This window comes from Hyaena hyaena, unplaced genomic scaffold, assembly GCF_003009895.1.
Source record: "Hyaena hyaena isolate Hyena2069 unplaced genomic scaffold, ASM300989v1 scaffold_156, whole genome shotgun sequence".
Classification (NCBI taxonomy): Eukaryota; Metazoa; Chordata; class Mammalia; order Carnivora; family Hyaenidae; genus Hyaena; species Hyaena hyaena.
This window is the reverse complement of record NW_024080788.1, coordinates 2402854-2421606: the sequence shown is the minus strand read 5'-3', so window position 1 is coordinate 2421606 and position 18753 is coordinate 2402854. Positions and strand designations below refer to the sequence as shown.

Here is an 18753-nt window from a genome sequence, read left to right as displayed (position 1 = left end):
GCTGACCTGAAGACTGAACCAAATGATACCCAGCTGCTGGACATTAACTTTTATATTGCTTCCACATGTAGCTTCAAAACATCTTTCTTAAAAAAAAAAAAAAGAACTTTACAATTGTATATGGCTTGCTAAAAATAAAGCAAATTCTACTCCTGGAGATATTCATTAGCTACAGTAAATTTTTAGTAAACAGACAAAAAAGATTCTGTTGCAGTAAAAGGAGTTTGTAAATATCCTCTGGAAGCTGTACACAGGTTGCCAGCAAAATTTCTTGTCAGGTTTTGTTGAGGTTGACATTGAAAAAGTTGAGGCCCTCTTACAAAAGAGTGTCTCGGTGTCAGCCCCTGAATCGTATCCTTTCCTGTCCATCACTGTGCAGGTGAAGCAAATGATTGGATTCAGTCAATGCTATGATTAATGAGTTCCTCTCTGGATTTGGGACTGCCTATCAATCATGTCATTAGGGAGAATGTGCCCTGAAAGAGGCAGACCTTAGCCAAGGAATAACTGCATTAATCTTAATCTGTATATGCACCCAGCCAGCCAAGTCAGGGTCACCATGATGAAAAACAATAATCTTCAACTCGACAAATTACTTTGCAAAGACAGACATTTCTTTACTTTTTGGGCTGTGTGTTCTCCAGAATCTAAGTTGACTGTTTACAGCTTGAGTGTTACCACAAAGTGAAGGTTATTTTAATGAATAGTAATGCTTTCAGGCAGCGTGCAAGACAAGCAATGCCTCCAGCTACCACCTTTCCACTGCAGATATTTTCCCAATTTCCATAAAATCAAAATTAAATCTGAATGCAAGTGAAAGAGATCTAGCTAAATGGTATTGCGTAGTTCCAAGATGATCTTCATGGGAAATGAACACTTCATTTAGTTTAACAGAAGAATTATTTCAGTTTCAATGGTTACATTCTGAAACTTAAAATAGTTATGATAAAGCCAAGGCAACCCTCTATCTATACACAGACATCATGGTCTAAAATGCATTTTCCTACTGGTAGAGAGCTATAAACAAACTGATCATCATCAATTTGTGAGATGTGTAGAGGGGGAAGTTCACTTGTAGAACAGATAATCAACCTGAAATCAAAGTCAAGAAGTACCATCCTATAGCGCCCAAATCCTGTAAGAAGTGACCTAATGTGACTTAGTAAGTCAAATTTAACTTTTTCAAATAAATATAAAAACTAACCTTAAATCTGAATTCTTATATACTGATATTTGAGAAATTGAGGAAGACATAGCATTTGCTTATTATATGCTTCCATAATATACATGCGGGAACTTTGAGGACTGTAAAACATTTTTAAAAATCAGCAAGTCTCCATTTCGGATACATGTTCCAACAAGTAGCTAATCAGCCAAATATTAGCTCGACAGCTCCCTATTTAGGAGGTATCACAATGCAGTGGTGCTGTTAATAATTTAAACCAACTTCTAATGAAAAAATATTGTTTATGAATTCCTATGTGGCCCCAGGTACATTACTGAGACATTACTTTAAACTGACCCTATTGAAAGAGGGACTCCTAAATTAGAAGTATTAGAAATTTAACTTTATAATCAGATCCACTATTACTATTTTTTTTTTTCTCTCCTTTTCAACCACTGTCATGGATAATGACATCTGGCCTTAATCTTTCAGTCATTGAATTAAAGCCTGTAAACTGGGATTGAATACAAATGTAAAGATTAAGAAAGTTGCTTTCAGGGGCACCTCGGTAACTCAGTCGGTTAAGCATCTGACTTTGGCTCAGGACATGATCTCAGAGTTTGAGAGTTCCATCCCCATGTCGGGCTCTGTGCTGATAGCTCAGAGGCTGGACCCTGCTTTGGATTCTGTGTCTCCCTCTCTGTCACTCCCCTGCTCATGCTGTTTCTGCTTTCTCTCACAAATAAATAGACATTTTTAAAATATTAAGAAAGTTGCTTTCAGAGATATTAATCATTTGCCTGACTGTGATTGTTATTCATACCCACAGGACACACCAGAAGTAAGTTTCTAGAAGTCTCTATGACAAGACCAGGAAAATCATGATTCCCTACATTTTTTTTCAATTGGATCAATGTGAAGTCTTAAAGATTAATACAAACCAGTAAAGTTTTAGTGTAATGTATTTTAGTAGGGTTTATAAATAACAAATACTTGCTAGTTCTAAGCTTGATGCTAAGAACTTCATCAATGTTATTTAATTTTTCAAAATCACTTCATCAGCTTGGTCTCACCTCTGAAAATGAGGCTTTTAGAGATTCCGGAATTTGCCCAAGATGGCCCACTTACAAGGGATTTGTATTTGTTCATCTGATTCCAAAGCCTGAGCTCTTTGTCACTACTGCTATACACTAAAGAAACAACTTTTAGTCATTTCAGGAAGAAAGTTAAAATAGCATCTGCTAGGATCATGAATATATTTTAAAAGAATGGGGGACAGTGTGTGTGAGTGGTATAAAGAAGGGCTGGCTTAGTGATATGTACACCATATGAACTATAATTCCTTTATTAATATCATGCAGTTCTATGCTGGAGACTAATTTTAAGACAGGAGTACTCTATGTACATATTTAAATTCATCAGGGACCCTTAAAAATCTTAGCAATACCACAAATCACTTAGCTCTTGGTGACAAACCTCTGAAAAGGCTGACATTTTCATACAGAAACAGCTGGGTGTGCTTATAGCTCGAGTGTGATATGCCCCAGTTGCCCTCTGGGATTCTTACATTACCAGATGAAAAATGTGTACCTTTTTGACAATCAGGTACACAGAAAGCAATAAAAAGCCTTTTATACCCATTAATTCCTTCTTAATTTAATCTCCATGCCCAATCCATTTACAAAACGCTCCAGGCTATCCACTAGATACCTGTTTGTGCACTGAAAAGAAATGAAACCAAATTCCCTTGGGTTTAACTCCCACCCTTTTTATCAGAAACCTGAAGATGGTGAGTAAACAAGTATAATGTTCCAGGGTATCAGTGGGGTTCAAATTTTAATAAAACAAAGAACACCTAAGAATGCAGCTTTTGTTGGAATATTTACCTTTTCCTGTATTCATCAAAGTGCCCATGAAATTAATAAAGTAACCATTGTGGCCTATCTTAACAGTATTTTGTTGTTGTTTATAGGTAATTTTGTTATTGTGAACGTGTCTGATGAAATTCAGTGAAAGAAAAACATTGCTTTACCATTTGGTGCTCAGTTTCCTTGCCTTCACCAACTGGCTCTCAATCCAGTTGGGTTTCTGCTGCTCAATGATCTGCATGACCTTTTGGGCCATTTGATTAGGGTCACTTGTCTGCTTTCCCATGATACTTTCCAAACACACGCAGATTAAACCAAGTTTCTCTTTACTCCATCTGTCAAGGGAGGCACCTGTTAAAAGTTCCACAGTGTTTCCATCCTCAAATATCCGACATATAATTACAATCAAGTTCCAGACGAGGAGGCTAGCTTTCTTCAATTCAACAAAGTTTTTTGACATTTTTCTCTCAGACAGAAAAAAGAAGTATTTAATTGGGGGAGGCAAACATGCAATCACCGTAGGTAACTCGCTGATTACAATAGACACTGCCTGAGCAGCAAGCCTTGTGAAGCCTGGGGAAGAAAAGAAAGAAAAGGTATGATTAATACTAGCATTTGCATTCCACCTCTGTGTTGTTTTCAGTGTTGTGCAGGGATGTCTGATTTTTGTGGAGAAAATTGTTGAGAAGAGCAAGTGCTTGACACATTCCGACAGAACTCTTCTGGGGTCCCCTCCGATGCTTCCTAACATTCTTCAAATCTCAAACTCAGTTTTTCCTCTCTCACAAATGAAGATCAGAAAATTTTAAATGATTAGTTATATTTTTGTCTGTTAGACTGCAGGTGTAAAGGGCTCTGACATTCTCTTAATTAACAAATGCAAAGGCACTCCTGTTGGACCTCTTTGTGGTCTTCAATACTTTCTTAAACCTTTCTCCTCTTCCCTTGAAATCCATAACAGAATCATTCCAGGTCTTGTCAGGACTGGCTCCTCTCCTTCCACGTTTTTTTTTTTTTTTTTAAATGTTTGTTTATTTATTTTCAAGAAACAGAGAGAGAGAGCAGGAAAAGGGCAGAGAGAGAGAGGGAGACAGAGGATGTGAAGCAGGCTCTGCGCTGTCAGCACAGAGCCCCATGTAGGGCTCAAACCCACAAACCACGAGATCATGTCCTGAACCGAAGTTCAACACTTAACTGACTGAGCCACACCCAGATGCACCTCTTCTACTTCTTAGCATAAATGTCACTTCCTCGGGGAGCCTTCACTCACCATTCCATCCAAAGCATCCCTTCATGCTCGTCCCATCTCAGTTTAAACTTCTTCCATATCATTAGACACCATTTTGTTGCCTTTATTATAGCACTTAACCATTGTCTAATTAATTATCTCCTTAATTCTTCTTTATCTGTCACTCTCCACTAGAATATAAGCTTCATGAAGGCACTGTTATACCCTCAACATTTAGTACCTCATATATCAGTTGTTCAATAAATATTTGGTGAATAAATGGGTCAACGCACTGGTTCATGGTCACCTTTATTACTCTTCTTTGTTTCTTTATGGCCCATCCTAGTTCTGATTGATACTAACACCTCTTAAATGTAGGTAGTTGCTAAGAAGTCCTTGCCTAGTAACTGATGAATCTATACACTCTCCCTGTTTGCTGTTAAGGATCTACTGATCCTCCCTCTCTAGATCAGGGTGTCTCAACTTTGGCACTAATGACCTTGAGCTGTTTAACTCTTTGTTGGGAGGAGTGTCCTATTGAATTGTAAGATGTTATGATGTTATAGCAGCATCTCTGACCTATACTCACTAGATGCCAAGTAACATTCTCCTCAGTTGTGAGAACTTAAAAATGTCTCCAAGCATTGCGAAATGTCCCCTTGGGGACAAAATCTTTCCTTGTTGAGAGCCACTCTTCTGGATGATTCTAGAATCTTCAGTCTTGGTCTTTCTCCAGGGTAGCAATCCTACAACTTCAGCTCCCTGTTTTCCTCCCGAACTAGCTTGGCTTTGCTGACCTTCCCTTCCCCCGCCCCCCGTCCTTTCTTTTCTTCTTTCTTTTAAAATCTTTAAAAAGTTTTTAAATATCTTTATTTATCATTGAGAGACAGAGAGAGACAGAGCATGACCATGGGAGGGGCAGAGAGAGAGGTAGACACAGAATATGAAGCAGGCTCCAGGCTCTGAGCTATCAGCACAGAGCTCAACATGGGGCCCAAACCCACAATTTGCGAGATCATGATCTGAGCCGAAGTCAGACGCTTAACCAACTGAGCCACCTAGGTGGCCCTTAAATCTTTTAAATAGTAACCATGTGAATAAATCCTCCTACCCCTCGTCTGACATAGTTTCACCCCACTGTAACCATGGCTACCGACCTATTAAAGCCGTTCCTTACAAATGTTAGCTGGACTACTACTGTCTTCTCCTAACTCATCTCCCTGCTTCATACTATGCCCAGCCTCTTTCCTGTGTTGTGAAGCCAAATTCACATACTGTAACATTTGTTATGTAATTTCTCTGCCACAATTGTTTCGGCTGTTTTCCACTGTTACAAGATCAGTCTCCAGAGTGTTGCTGTGAAAACACTCCACAGTCCAGCCTCTGCCAGTTTCTGTAAACCTTATCTTTATTTTACCCTCACTGCTTTTACTTCTGAATATCTCATCACTCTCACATGGACTGCCCTTTCTCTCCATGCATCATCCATCTTCTTCAACTCTTGGTTCAAAGTCCTCTCCTCTCATGAGTTTATTTGAACATACTCTCTACACAACCACTTTGGTAATTAGGTCCATAATGTGCCATGCTGTCATCTTTTACATTATCACCTATTATTGTTTATGTTATTGGTCTTGCTGAGTTGTCTTTACAACTAGACTAAAACCTCCTCAAGAGCATGGAAAAAAAAACAAACCATCAGTCCTTGACTATCCCACAAAGCCAGACACGGTCTTTTAACCTACTACATACATGACTGAATTTGAAAATTGGAACAAAGTGCAAGTCAAAAGAAGGTAGCTTTGTGTTCTTCCATGAAAATTCTTTACTGTTTTTACTAAACAAAAATAATAAAACAACATGAAATATTTTTCAAAATACTTGTGACATTTAAAGAAGTCACTCTGCTCTAAAAAAGTATGAAGCTTTTGGAAAACATATGTCTAGTCTAGTGACTCCACAGAAACTCATGACAACTTAAGAATCATGTTAAAAATGCACTGGAATAGTCTTTGTAAGTTTGTAAAATTGGACGCAACATATATTTGAAAGATCTCATAAGACTATTGTATTAAATAAAATAATGAATTTGAAAATACCTAGCTCAGTACTTGGTAAAAAATAGTTCCTTGAAAAATGCTTTCCTTTTATCAGATGAATATGCTTAGATGAAGCTTAAAATATGGATAAAGCAAATTAAGAAATTCCTCTGTGACCACTCTTCTCTGTGTTCTTAAATTATTTTAAATGTTTTGTTGTTCGTTATATGTTTGTGTCATATAGTCCCTATTCTATGCTGAAGCATTTGACTTAAAAGATTATATCTTATGTTCTGTTTATTCAAAAGAGGGCTTAACTGCAGATACCAAGGAAACATTTGACAATCTAAGTAGATATCAGGTAAAGATTACCAATTCTCTTCACACCTACACTTCTATGTATACTTTAGAAAATCTGAGGACTCCAGGTACTCAGATCCTCACTACTTCATTAAAGTTTACAGCAAATTCCTATCAGAAACTTAGGCTGATGTCAGATTAATAAATCCATTCTACTAATCACAAAAAAATGTGAGTCTGTGATGATATTAATAACACACCAGGGAGGGATCTTTTAAGAATGCCAAACACTCATTTTTCTGTCCTTATCTAAATGTTTTGGCTTCCAACTAAGAATTCTCTTGTACACTCCCTGAGGTGTTTGCACCCATTTCAAACCAATTTTACTAGTCTTCAAGCACCAAGAGAAGGTACTTTCTTTATAGTTTATCTCTAGCCTCAACTGAAGTGCTTGGTATGTAGTAGCAGCTCACTTAGTAAATATCTATTGAATGAATAAGTGACTTAATGTCAGGCCAGTAAATATAATCTGTCTTATATACTGTAGTGATAATAAAGGTTGAGCATTTTCAGTCTAAAAGAGGTCAGAGATGGAGAATCATGGCATTTTCCTATTGTCATATCCACCGGAATGCACAAAATGGTTTATAAAGTCACTTTCCTACACCATTATCTTTTACACATTTATGTGACTTGGCACCTCTTTATGGTTGTCCATTGTATAAATATTGTACTTCTACTCTTAGTGATAGTAGGATAGGAGAATATTACTTAGGAAAATCACAAAAACTGATATCTACAAGTAAGCATTTTTTGGAACCAGAAGTTCTTTGAGATGTTAGGGAAGGGTTCCAGAATGCTGTAGAAGGCAAAATTGATCATGAATAGAATTACTTGAAAGCTACCAACAAAATAGCACTACTTATACAGCATGATATATTAACTACAGATGATGCCTCCTGAATTGCTCAAAATCTATGAAATATCCAAAAGCTAGAATGAAGGAGAAATGGCAACCACTCAGACAAGGAAGAACTTAAGTAATGAAAAGCTGACATTTTCCAATTGCAATTAAATGGCTTCACTAGATTCAAAGGCAGTTTAAAAGGGCTTGGACAGAATTAAAGCATTACTATGAAAGGTCAAAGATAGATAATTGATTTGAGTTTGTAATATAAGGTCATTAGATAAGAGCCACATTAGTTAGGATCTCCATAGAGAAGAATGAAAGAAAGGCTAGTCTCTTCAATTGACTTAGTAAGTTCAGTTGGAATACTTTACCATTGAAAGTTTCCTCAAGTTAATGAAAAAATATCCTTCTTTAAAGATTAATATGAAGGGAAAAGTTTTATTTTAAAAATCCTAAGAAGATTCATTAATATGTCTACATAATATACATAATAAAACATTACATATTTCATAATGCAGAAACACGTAGGTACAAAGAAACCATTTAAGAAGAGAGCACTAAATTAATCAAATAAATCAATAATATAACTCACGGTTCTAAAATACACTTAGTAGATTCACTACCCTTAATAGGAACAATGAATGGAATTCAGAACCATAGGTACTGGGGAAATTACTCTGCCAAGAAATTATGTAGGTACTAAATGTGGTGCTATTTTTGACCTAAAGGCTACACAAGTAGGTCTGTTAACAAAAGAAAAGAAAGTAATAGTTAGTGGTGGCAGAGGGAAAAACTTCAAGGAAAGAATATTAAACTGAACATCAGAGCAATCTTCTTGAGAGTATGAACTGTAGATTATGAAACAGATTTGAGGTAAGCTACAGATTTGAGCTACAATCACTGACTGATATGTGAATACTAACATGAACACAACGTATCACAGAAAATTCTGAGCTGTCAGTTAAATAAAGATGATGGCAATTTGAGTCATTTTCCTTGGTCATAAGGTTCATGGTAAAAAAAAAAAAAAATTACAGGTCCCAAATACACAGAAATGACAGGAAAAGGACTAACATAGTTTAGAAATCTCAAAATTTTTTAGAATTTTACTTACTTTCATATCTTTTAAAATTGCTTCTTCAATGATGTGTTCCTACTAAAAAAAATAAAATAAAATAAAATAAGGTACCTTTGCTTGAATCTTTCTTCTGAGTTTCTTTTGGAGTATAATTCCATTCCTTTGGAATGCTCTCACACAAACATTCAGGAACACTGTGCCTGTTTGGTTTGGCCCCACGGTCTCTCCCAGACCTCATCACAAATACTATCTGCTGTACAATGTCCTTGATAGCATCAGTCAGTGCCAATCTCAAGCATCGGATGACCTCTGGCTCGGACTCCATGCACGTTGAGACTTTAAAATCAGACAGCATATTATAGTTAGCAGAGTCTGGCAATATTTTGTGTCTTATTCAACTGGAATTCAGTTTCTCATTATCTAGTTTAAAGCTGTAGAAAAGAATAGCTATTTTTTACCTTGAAATCATATAACTAATAAATAGTCCATAAACATTTGGGAAAAAAACTTTCTTCCTACTAATAAAGAAAATGGCAATTAAAATAACAGGAAATAATAGTATTTGCTAGTGTTTTGGAACTCTATGATGGAAATATAAGTTGTATGATTTTCTTAGATGATAATTTCGCAATAATATCAAATTGTTAACATTTTACTTACCTGTTAACTCGCTTATTCCTTCTCTAGAACTTTATCCTAAGAAATTAATTATAATCATGTAAAGGATATAAAGGAAAATTGAAAATAATCTTAATGTCCAATAATCATCAGTTATTTGTTTAAGTAGCTAAGGTATATCCATCTATACAACAAAGCCATATATTGTTTAGTAAAAAATAAAGTAAAGACAGGTTAGGAAAAATATGACATGCTATTTTCATTAAATACACCACACACACAAACACACACGCACACACACACGAATTATAAGATGAATTCTCCCTGTTAATGGTGATTATCAATGCCTGATGGGATTTCAGGTATTTTCCTCCTCCTTTCCTTTTTCTTCTTTCACTTTCGTTTCTTTTCTATCCTCCCATCCTCCATTTTTTCTTCTTTCTGCCACTCACCTTCTTTTTCCTAATACATAGTACTCACCATGAATATGTATTACTTGTGTGATAAATACAATAACATTTTATTTATTTTATAATATATCAGGAAAGTCTTGGGATAACCACTTGAATCAATACAGAAAGGTACACATATGTTTTTTTACCCTCAAATTTTGAGATGATATTTCTTATTTACTTACTTATGTATTTATTTATTTATATAATCTCTATGCCCAACATGGGGCTCAAACTCATGACCCTGAGGTCAAAAGTTGCATGATCTTCTGACTGAGCTGGCCAGGCACCCCAAGGTAATATTTCCCCAGTGACTCAATCCATTATTAAAACCCGCATGCTGGGGCACCTGGGTGACTCAGTTGGTTGAGTGTTTGACTTCTCCTCAGGTCATGATCTCATGGTTCATGGGTTCTAGCCTCATGTCAGGCTCTGTGCTGACAGCTCAGAGCCTGTTTTCAATTCTGTGTGTGTCTCTTTCTGTCCCTCTTCCACTCATACTGTCTCTCTCTCAAAATAAATAAATAAACATTAATAAAAAGAAAACCAGTAGGTTGAAGAGGATATGAGTAATATCCAATATAGAGTTTAATTTTTTAACATGATGAAATCATCAGGCACACTGTTGCTGTTTATGGTGAAGGATATAGCAGGCTATCTTTTTAAATGATGCCTCAAGACTTTAATTCATTGAAAGGAATAAGGAAGCCTTCTTCCTATATCTATAATTAATAGTTATTTTGGTTGAATGCTTTGAAGTCATGGATTAAATACCTCTCAGGTATCTAAAAATTCTAGAAAGCAAGAAACTCCTCTATTTCCTTTGGTTAAAAATGTAGGTTTATTTACTTTTTTTTTTAAATAAAATCAAGGTGAGGCACCTGGGTGGCTCAGTCAGTTAAGTGTCCTACTTTGGCTTAGGTCATGATCTCATAGTTCATAAGTTCAAGCCCCATGTCGGGTTCTATGCTGACAGCTCAGAGCCTGCTTCAGATTCTGTGTCTCCCTCTGTCTCTCTCCCTGCCCTGCTCCCACTCATGTTCTGCCTCTGTCTCTCAATAAATAAATAAATGTTAAAAATTTTTTTGATGTTTAAAATAAAATCAAGATATTACAAATGATAGAGAAAATAACAATCTTATCTCAAACAATTATTTTAAAATTATATGAATTAATTTGTGTTAGGCAACTGGCACATAGTAGGCACTATGTACACCATGTAAGTATATGTTATTATTATTATTATTAAAGAGGAATTTTCTGTAAAGTTTGCAATACTATAGTATAGGGTGCCCCGTGTTTTTATGACAGGGTTCTGAAACAAGTTGAGCATAGAATAGTATAGAAAGGATCAAGTAATATCCACAGATGCCTATAGTAGGGATAAGATATAGATCTAGCAAGAAGAGAAGGAAAAATAGGAAGAAGAGGGGAATAGAGAAGAAAAAGAAAAGCAAGTGACAAGCCCTTCTGGTTTCCAGCTCTGCATATAAAGAGCTAAGAAGTCACCACTATGTCCTAATAACAAGTAAAAAGCTGAACAGATGGAAAAATCAACAACTCTTCTTGGATGTGTAGAGAGGTGGGGACACAAGGCAAACTATGGCCCCCGAGATTGGAGTGGCAGACGGTAAATACAGGGAGTCACAGCTTACTGGAGTGGAGACTCATAAGCAGAGCCTACCATGGGAACCAGTGCCGAGGTAGGAAGTCTGAACTGTAATTGATGAATTGCTAGAGGCTCAGTGTGGACAAGTCTGAGAGCTGAAACTCAAGCAGGACCCTGTTATGTGGAGGCTGCCCCACTTTTGTGAGTTTTACCTCTGTGAGTTCAACTAGGTGTCCATAGTAAATGTCAGAGAAAAATCCCCAAGAACTTCCGGCAAGGGAAGATAAAAAAGAACATTTTGAAATAAGTCAGAGCACTCTGTTCTTCAGGGCTGCCCTCAGGAGAAACTACTGAAATAGAGCCTAGCCCACTGGAGTATTATCAGAGCCTAACTGACCTAGAAGAAGGGAAATACCCAATTCCAGCCCATTCTAGCTGTACTCTCCAACATAAAATGGGAGAAAAACGCTGAGAAACACTTGTGAAGTACACCGTCCAGAGGCAAAGGTCCTCTAAAAGATCTGATCATAGGACTATAGAATGCTTCCCCTCCCCACCCCCACCCCCACTTCACCACATCACTAAAGCCCTCTTCAGAGCAGTTTCTTTTTACCCACCATATCATGTCCAGGTTCCATGAAAAATTACAAGACAACTAAAAGGCAAAGAACACAATTTTGAAAGGAGAAAACATCAGAAACAGACATGAAAATCAGAATTACCAGGTCAGGAATTAAAATAACTTTCATTAATGTGCTAAGGGCTCTAATGGATAACATAGACCTCATGCAAGAGCAAATGGGCAATGTAAGTAGAGAATGGAAATCTTGAGAAAGAACCAAAAAGAAATACTAGACATCAAAAATACTGTAACAAAAATGAAGAATGCCTTTCAGGGGCTTACTAGTAGACTGGACATAGCTGGGAAAAGAATCTCTGAGCTTGAGGATATCTCAATAGGAACTTCTAAAACCCAAAAGCAAAGAGATCAAAGTTAGGGAAAAAAGAAGAAGACGAAGAAGAAGACGAAGAAGAAGACGAAGAAGAAGAAGACGAAGACGAAGACGAAGACGAAGAAGAAGAAGAAGAAGAAGAAGAACAACAACAACAACAACAACAACAACAGAATATCCAAGGACTGTGGGACAACTACAAAAGAGGTAATATGTGTAATGGGAATAACAAAAGGAGAAGAAAGAGAAAGGATCAGAAGAATTATTTAACACAATAATGACCGAAAACTTCCCCTCGAATTACTATCAAACACAAACCACAGATCCAGAAAGCCCAGAGAACACCAAGCAGAATAAATACTTAAACCTATACCTACACATATCATTTTCAAACTACAAAAAAGCAAAGGCAAATAAATCCTGAGAAAGCCAGAGGAAAAAAAAATGACCTTACCTATAGAGGAACAAAAGTAGGGATTAACATCCAGCTTTTCATAAACCACGCAAACAAGAAGAGAGTGGTGTGAAATATTTAAAAGTATCAAGGGGGAGAAAAGAACAACACCTAGAATTCTGTACCCTGCAAAAGTATCCTTCACAACTGAAGGATAAATAAAGATTTTCTCACACAAACGAATATTGAAGACATTGGTTGCCAGTAGACTTGTCTTACAAGAAATGTTAAATAAAGCTTTTTAGAGTAAAAGGAAATAATGTAAGAGTGCAAACTCAGATCTACATAAAGTAAAAAAGATATTGAAGAAGGAATAAGTGTAGGTAAAATTTAAAAAATTAATTTTTCTTATCCATAATTGATCTTACAGATAAGCTTGTTCAAAATAATAATACCAACAAGTATTCACTTATGTACATATGTTATACATAACTGTACAAAAGTGGAGTCCCTTGTGACCACTGTGAGATCTCAGGTTCCAGAAAATATTCAAGACCCAGAGGATACTTAATGTTTATGAAGAAACAGTTTATACAAAAACCAAGGATATTTCACCAATCTGAAATTCTGATCCTTTAAAACACTCCACACAACTCAGACTGTATTAATTTGTGTAACACCTGTTTCAAGAGACTTATCTGATCATGTGGAGAAGGGTTTGCTCAATGTGTAGATGAAGAGAAGACTAATTAGGAGCAAGTAGCAGTGTCACTTTCTCATGGCAGCACCTGAAGGCCATTGGTATCTTCTAGGTCATTTTCAGTACAGTGTTGTGCTAAGTGTCAAAATGGTTCAAGAACTTAAGAGTTGAAGGACAGGGGCACCTGAGTGGTTCAGTCGGTTAAGTGTCCGACTTCAGCTCAGGTCATGATCTCACGATTCATGGGTTTGAGCCCCGTGTCAGGCTCTGTGCTGACAGCTAGCTCAGAGCCTGGAGCCTACTTCAGATTCTGTGTGTGTGTCTCTCTCTGACCCTCCGCTGCTCACTTGCTCTTTCTCTCAGAAATAAATAAAAAAACATTTTTTAAAAAATTAAAAAAAGAAGAGCTGAAAGACAAATAGTGGTTGAAGCATGTGGATCACCAATTCTTTATAATCTTGCGAGAGAATTAGGCTCTCACTTCACCCAAATAGCTATAAACAACAAGGGTAGAATGGCTTTCAAGGCTATTTCTTTTTCAGTTCCATAAAGTCTACATCAGAAATAATTCAGACTTTTTAACTGGAAAACTCTCCCTCCTTTGTGTAAAGAGATCACAGTAGGAAATACATGGAAACTAGGAGATAAAATTTTATGAGGAGATAGTTATTACAGAGTCTTAAGTGATAGATTCAGGTTTTAAAAATCATTATACAGTTATCTATTACTATTTTTCAGGGATAATGACCAAGAGAAGATGGAACATAATAACCTTAAACTAGCTAAAAAGATATTGAAGTAACGTCTAGAGGATAGTCAGAGTCCAGGAAGAGTGAAACCATGAATATGAGCAAGTTAGATTTTTTTATATGGGTCTTAGCAACTATTTCATGGAAATGTAGTTTCCAAAACAGTGTATAAAAATGTTTATAGGTTTAAAGCCAAGTTTAAATGATATAAATGGTTAAGGGACTAACAGTATAACCACTAGGTTCTCATTTTTGTTTCCCCAAGATATTAATAAATATGTAATTTAAAGACAAGATATTAAGTATAAAACAAGGTGAGTATCTTCACTTGGCCCTGAGGTAGGGCAACCCATGAACACTTTCTAGTTAGATATATAATCTCCTTTGGTTTAACATCCATTCTAGCAGTAGGCAGAAGAACAATACAAATGGAAAAACATATTGGTCCCAAAGCAACGAGAGGATGTGCTTGCCTTAGAGAGACATGGGCACTGGGGTCATAATAATAAATGCCTTTTATGTTTAAAGAAAATGACTAGCAGTTGTGTCCATCAGTTTGTCAAAAAATGCATCCAAGAATAACATGTCACTAATGTCTTACTCGCTCAATAGCAAAACAAAATCTATGATAAATATTAAACTACATTTTTTTTAAATTTTTAATGTTTTATTTATTTTTGAGAGAGAGATAGAGATAGCGTGAGCAGGGAAGGGTCAGAAAGAGAGGGAGACACAGAATCTGAAATAGGCTCCAGGCTCTGAGCTAGCTGTCAGCACAGAGCCCGACGCGGGGCTCGAACCCACGAACCGCGAGATCATGACCTAAGCGAAAGTCGGACGCTTAACTGACTAAGCCACCCAGGCGCCCCTAAAATTCGTTTTTATGAGGTGACACTTCCTAATAATAATTTAAAAAGAAAATCTGCATTACATAATTTCTCCCCCTCAATCTACCTTGTCCCAAGTATATTATATTTGATTAGACCTAATGGTTAATGATTCCCCAAAGAAACTGTTACGTTGAAAAAAAAATGTATGATAAACTTTTAAAAATAATAGACTCGTCAAAAGTGACATCAATAAAACTTTCAAAGCATCTTTAGGATATATTTAAGTATCTATAAACACTTCTTTTACAAACAGTAAATTTTTCATACCTGGAATGTTATATAGAAAGTCCCATAATTGTTCTTCTTCCATGTAGCTCACGAAAACATTTCCAAATGTTTGTGGAGAAAAATTGCAATGGTACAATACTTTAAAGATGGTTTCTATTAAGCTGGATCCTTGGTTCAGATTATTATCTGCATCAGAACCTTGTTCTTGAAAGGTACGTTCTTGGAAAGAATAAAATTGATTTAGTAAGATAGGTATCAGTGAATGTGATTAAATTCTTGTCACTTACCCAAGCATAATGCAGTAAAACTGTATCTGATTAATATTTACATAATAAGAGAAACGCTGTATTCTTTCAGAGTAAGGCCCACCTAACCCAACATTGTTACTGAGACACTTCAGATATTTGTAGAGGGGGGAATGTGAGAAGGGTCACAATGACATGACCTCAAAGGGCAAGGATAGTTTCCCTTTATGTCAGAATTCTTTTTCTTTTCCTTTTTTTTCAATGTTTTTTTTAAATTTATTATTGAGACTGAGAGAAACAGAGCATTAGTGGGGGAGGGGCAGAGAGAGAGCAAGACACAGAATCTGAAACAGGCTCCAGGCTCTGAGCTGTGAGCACAGAGACCAACGTGGGGCTCGAACCCACAAACCGAGAGAGCGTGACCTGAGCCGAAGTCAGACGCTAAACCGGCTGACCCACCCAGGTGCCCCAGAATTCTTTTTCTCTTAAAGAAACTTTTGTTGATTCCTTTTGTCATTTAAAATTAACATATATTCATTCTAGAAATTGTAAAACAAAAAACTCCAGACAACTAAGAAAATTAATATTGTACCAAATCCCACTAATCAGTGATAGTCCATATATGGTGCAGTGTTTCATTTGTATTAGGAACAGATGTATCTAATTGAATCTAAGTGAATATATGTATGTATAACTTGAACACCAAATAGAATTATTCTATACACATTTTTTGTTATCTAAAACCTATTTAAATCCAGTTGAATCTTTGTAGCTCTCTTCTGTATTTGTGTTCTGTGTTGTACCCTTTATTCAGAACATAAATTTTATGGAAATTTTAGTTATAATCTTCTCAGAATTATGCTTTAAATTCTACAAGTAAATTTACAAATGTTTCTCAAACCCACAGGCCCTGTCATTAAAGAGTGAAGAGGTTCAGGGGCGCCTGAGTGGCTCAGTCAGTTGAGCATCTGACTTGATTTTAGCTCAGGTCATGATCCCAGGGTTGTGGGATGGAGCCCCGTGCTGCCTGCTTTAGATTCTCTCTCTCCGTCTGTCCCTTTCCCCAATTCCCATCCACACATACTCTCTCTCTAAAATAAAATTTAAAAACTTAAAATTGAGAAAAGAGAAAAGAGTGAAGAGGTTTTTCTGTAAAACTATTTAAGGAATTCCCACAAAGACAGAGCCACTTTAAATATCTTGAATAAATACAATCTAAATCATTTTGGAATGAGTACATTTCTTCTCCACGCTCATTTGGAATCTTATCACTTTTATGTTTCTTCTTGATAATTTTATCTCTGTGATTTGATTCTCATTATCTAGAGAACCCTTCTCAAGAATTTTGCTAGGACTACTGATAAAGTGGCATTCCCTTTCCAATGGGGCTGCAAAGCTGATAGAAAGTAAACCAGAAGTTACTGATGGCTACTTGGGGGAAGACCTGACTGAGAATAAATCCAATACAGTAAGACGCGGAACCAAGAGACAGACTGTTCCTGGGCACCTGGGTGGCTCAGCTGGTTAAGCAACTGATTTCAGCTCTGGTCATGATCTTATAGTTCATGAGTTCAAGCTTTTCATCGGGCTCTGTGCTGACAGCTCAGAGCCTAAAGCCTTCTTCAGATTCTGTGTCTCCCTCTTTCTGCTCAAGCTCACTCTCTCTCTCTCAAAAATAAGCATTAAAAAAAGAGAGAGATAGAACATTCCTGATGATATGACACTGAGAACCTGGATCCAGAAATGCCTATATTTATGTTAGCTAAGCTGATATACATTCCCCTTTATGGTAAACCAGGCTAATTTGGGTTTCTATAGCTTTTAGTCTAAAGCATAAAAGGTTAAAGGATAAAGAGTTCTAACTAGGCATTCATATTTCCATCTTTTTCATTCAAATAGTTTTGGCAGTTGTCTGCCTTTCCCACCCTCCACTTCCTCTGACATACAACTATCAGTTATCCTTCTTGTCATTCCCCCACGTTTAAACCTTCCCCTGGTCCTCCATTTTGTTAGAAATTCCTGAGCCTGACTCTCAGGAGTTTCTACAATCTTTCCCCAAGTTATAGTCCAAACCCAAACATCTGTTCCACACAGACTGGTTTACTTGCCCTATCTTATAAATGTTCTCTCCCATCTGATTTTGTTTGTTTATGCTATTTCACTAGTCCAGAATGTTCTCCTTCAATAAAATCCCTATGGTTTAATTAATCAATTAATGTGTCAGCAGTCATATTACACTAGATGCTGAGGTCTATGCTTTCCAGGGATTTACCCACTGTGTATATGTGTATAGGTTTGTGAGCAGAGGGAATGAGAGATAGGTAACCAACCGTTACAGCAATGTAAGGATAAGTACGGTAACCATACACCCTGCTTTTCTTGGGGCACTCGGTTTAAATCTGTTCTTCTGGCATAATTACCAGTAGCATCCATCCTCTTTTAAAAGTGTCCAAGTTTTGGGTACCTGGGTGGCTCAGTCGGTTAAGCATATGACTTATGTTTTTATGACTCAAGTCTTATGGTTCTTGAGTTCAAGTCCTGTGTCAGGGTCTGTGCTGATAGCTCAGAGTATGGAGCCTGCTTCTGAATTCTGTGTCTCCCTCTCTCTCTCTGCCCTTCCCCCATTCACACTCTGAGTCTCTCTCTCTCTCTCTCTCTCTCTCAAAGATGAATAAACACTAAGAAAAATTAAAAATATAAAGTATCCAAGTTTGGATGACCAATTATTCAATCATCCCAAACCTAAGTGATTTGAGTATAAGGCACTGTGAGAATATAGATGACACTTTAAATTTTTACAGAGAGCACAGAGAAGACCATGTATCAGCTATCTCTTTAAGGAAGAGTAGAAGTTTATAAGCATGACAAGACTTAAGCATGGCTTAAGTGTGCCAGCTATGAGGGAGGTGGGAGATGAAGCTAAATGATGGACACAGCATGAGTAATCTAAGCCTCCATGAACTGTGCAGTGACAATACAGCTGGAGAAACGGGGTGGGGCATGAGGAATAATTACAATAAAAATACTAATTATTGCTGTTATTACCATATAAATGTATCAAGATGCTTCAATGAAATATGATTTTAAATTTTTTCTCTCTTCTCCTTTGCCCCAAAACACAGTAAGCTGTTCCTGTATAATTGCCTCAGAAGGTTTTCTTATTGGAAAAGCACAAATGGACTGAAGTCAGTTGCCCTCCTAGATTTATAGAAGAAGAAGAAGAAGAAGAAGAAGAAGAAGAAGAAGAAGAAGAAGAAGAAGAAGAAGAAGAAGAAGGAGGAGGAGGAGGAGGAGGAGGAGGAGGAGGAGGAGGGGGAGGAGGGGGAG

General features: G+C 36.8%; 1 protein-coding gene across 1 annotated transcript in view; it reads right to left on the bottom strand.

Annotated features, from left to right (window-relative positions):
• Positions 1-18753, bottom strand: part of KIAA0825 (KIAA0825 ortholog) — a 357903-nt gene that overhangs the window by 197273 nt on the left and 141877 nt on the right. The window contains exons 14-16 of the mRNA XM_039239394.1: positions 15221-15400; positions 8700-8924; positions 3198-3606 (exon numbers count right to left, since the gene is read on the bottom strand). Coding sequence (XP_039095325.1) covers positions 3198-3606; positions 8700-8924; positions 15221-15400 — 814 coding nt within the window. The remainder of the gene's footprint in view (positions 1-3197; positions 3607-8699; positions 8925-15220; positions 15401-18753) is intronic.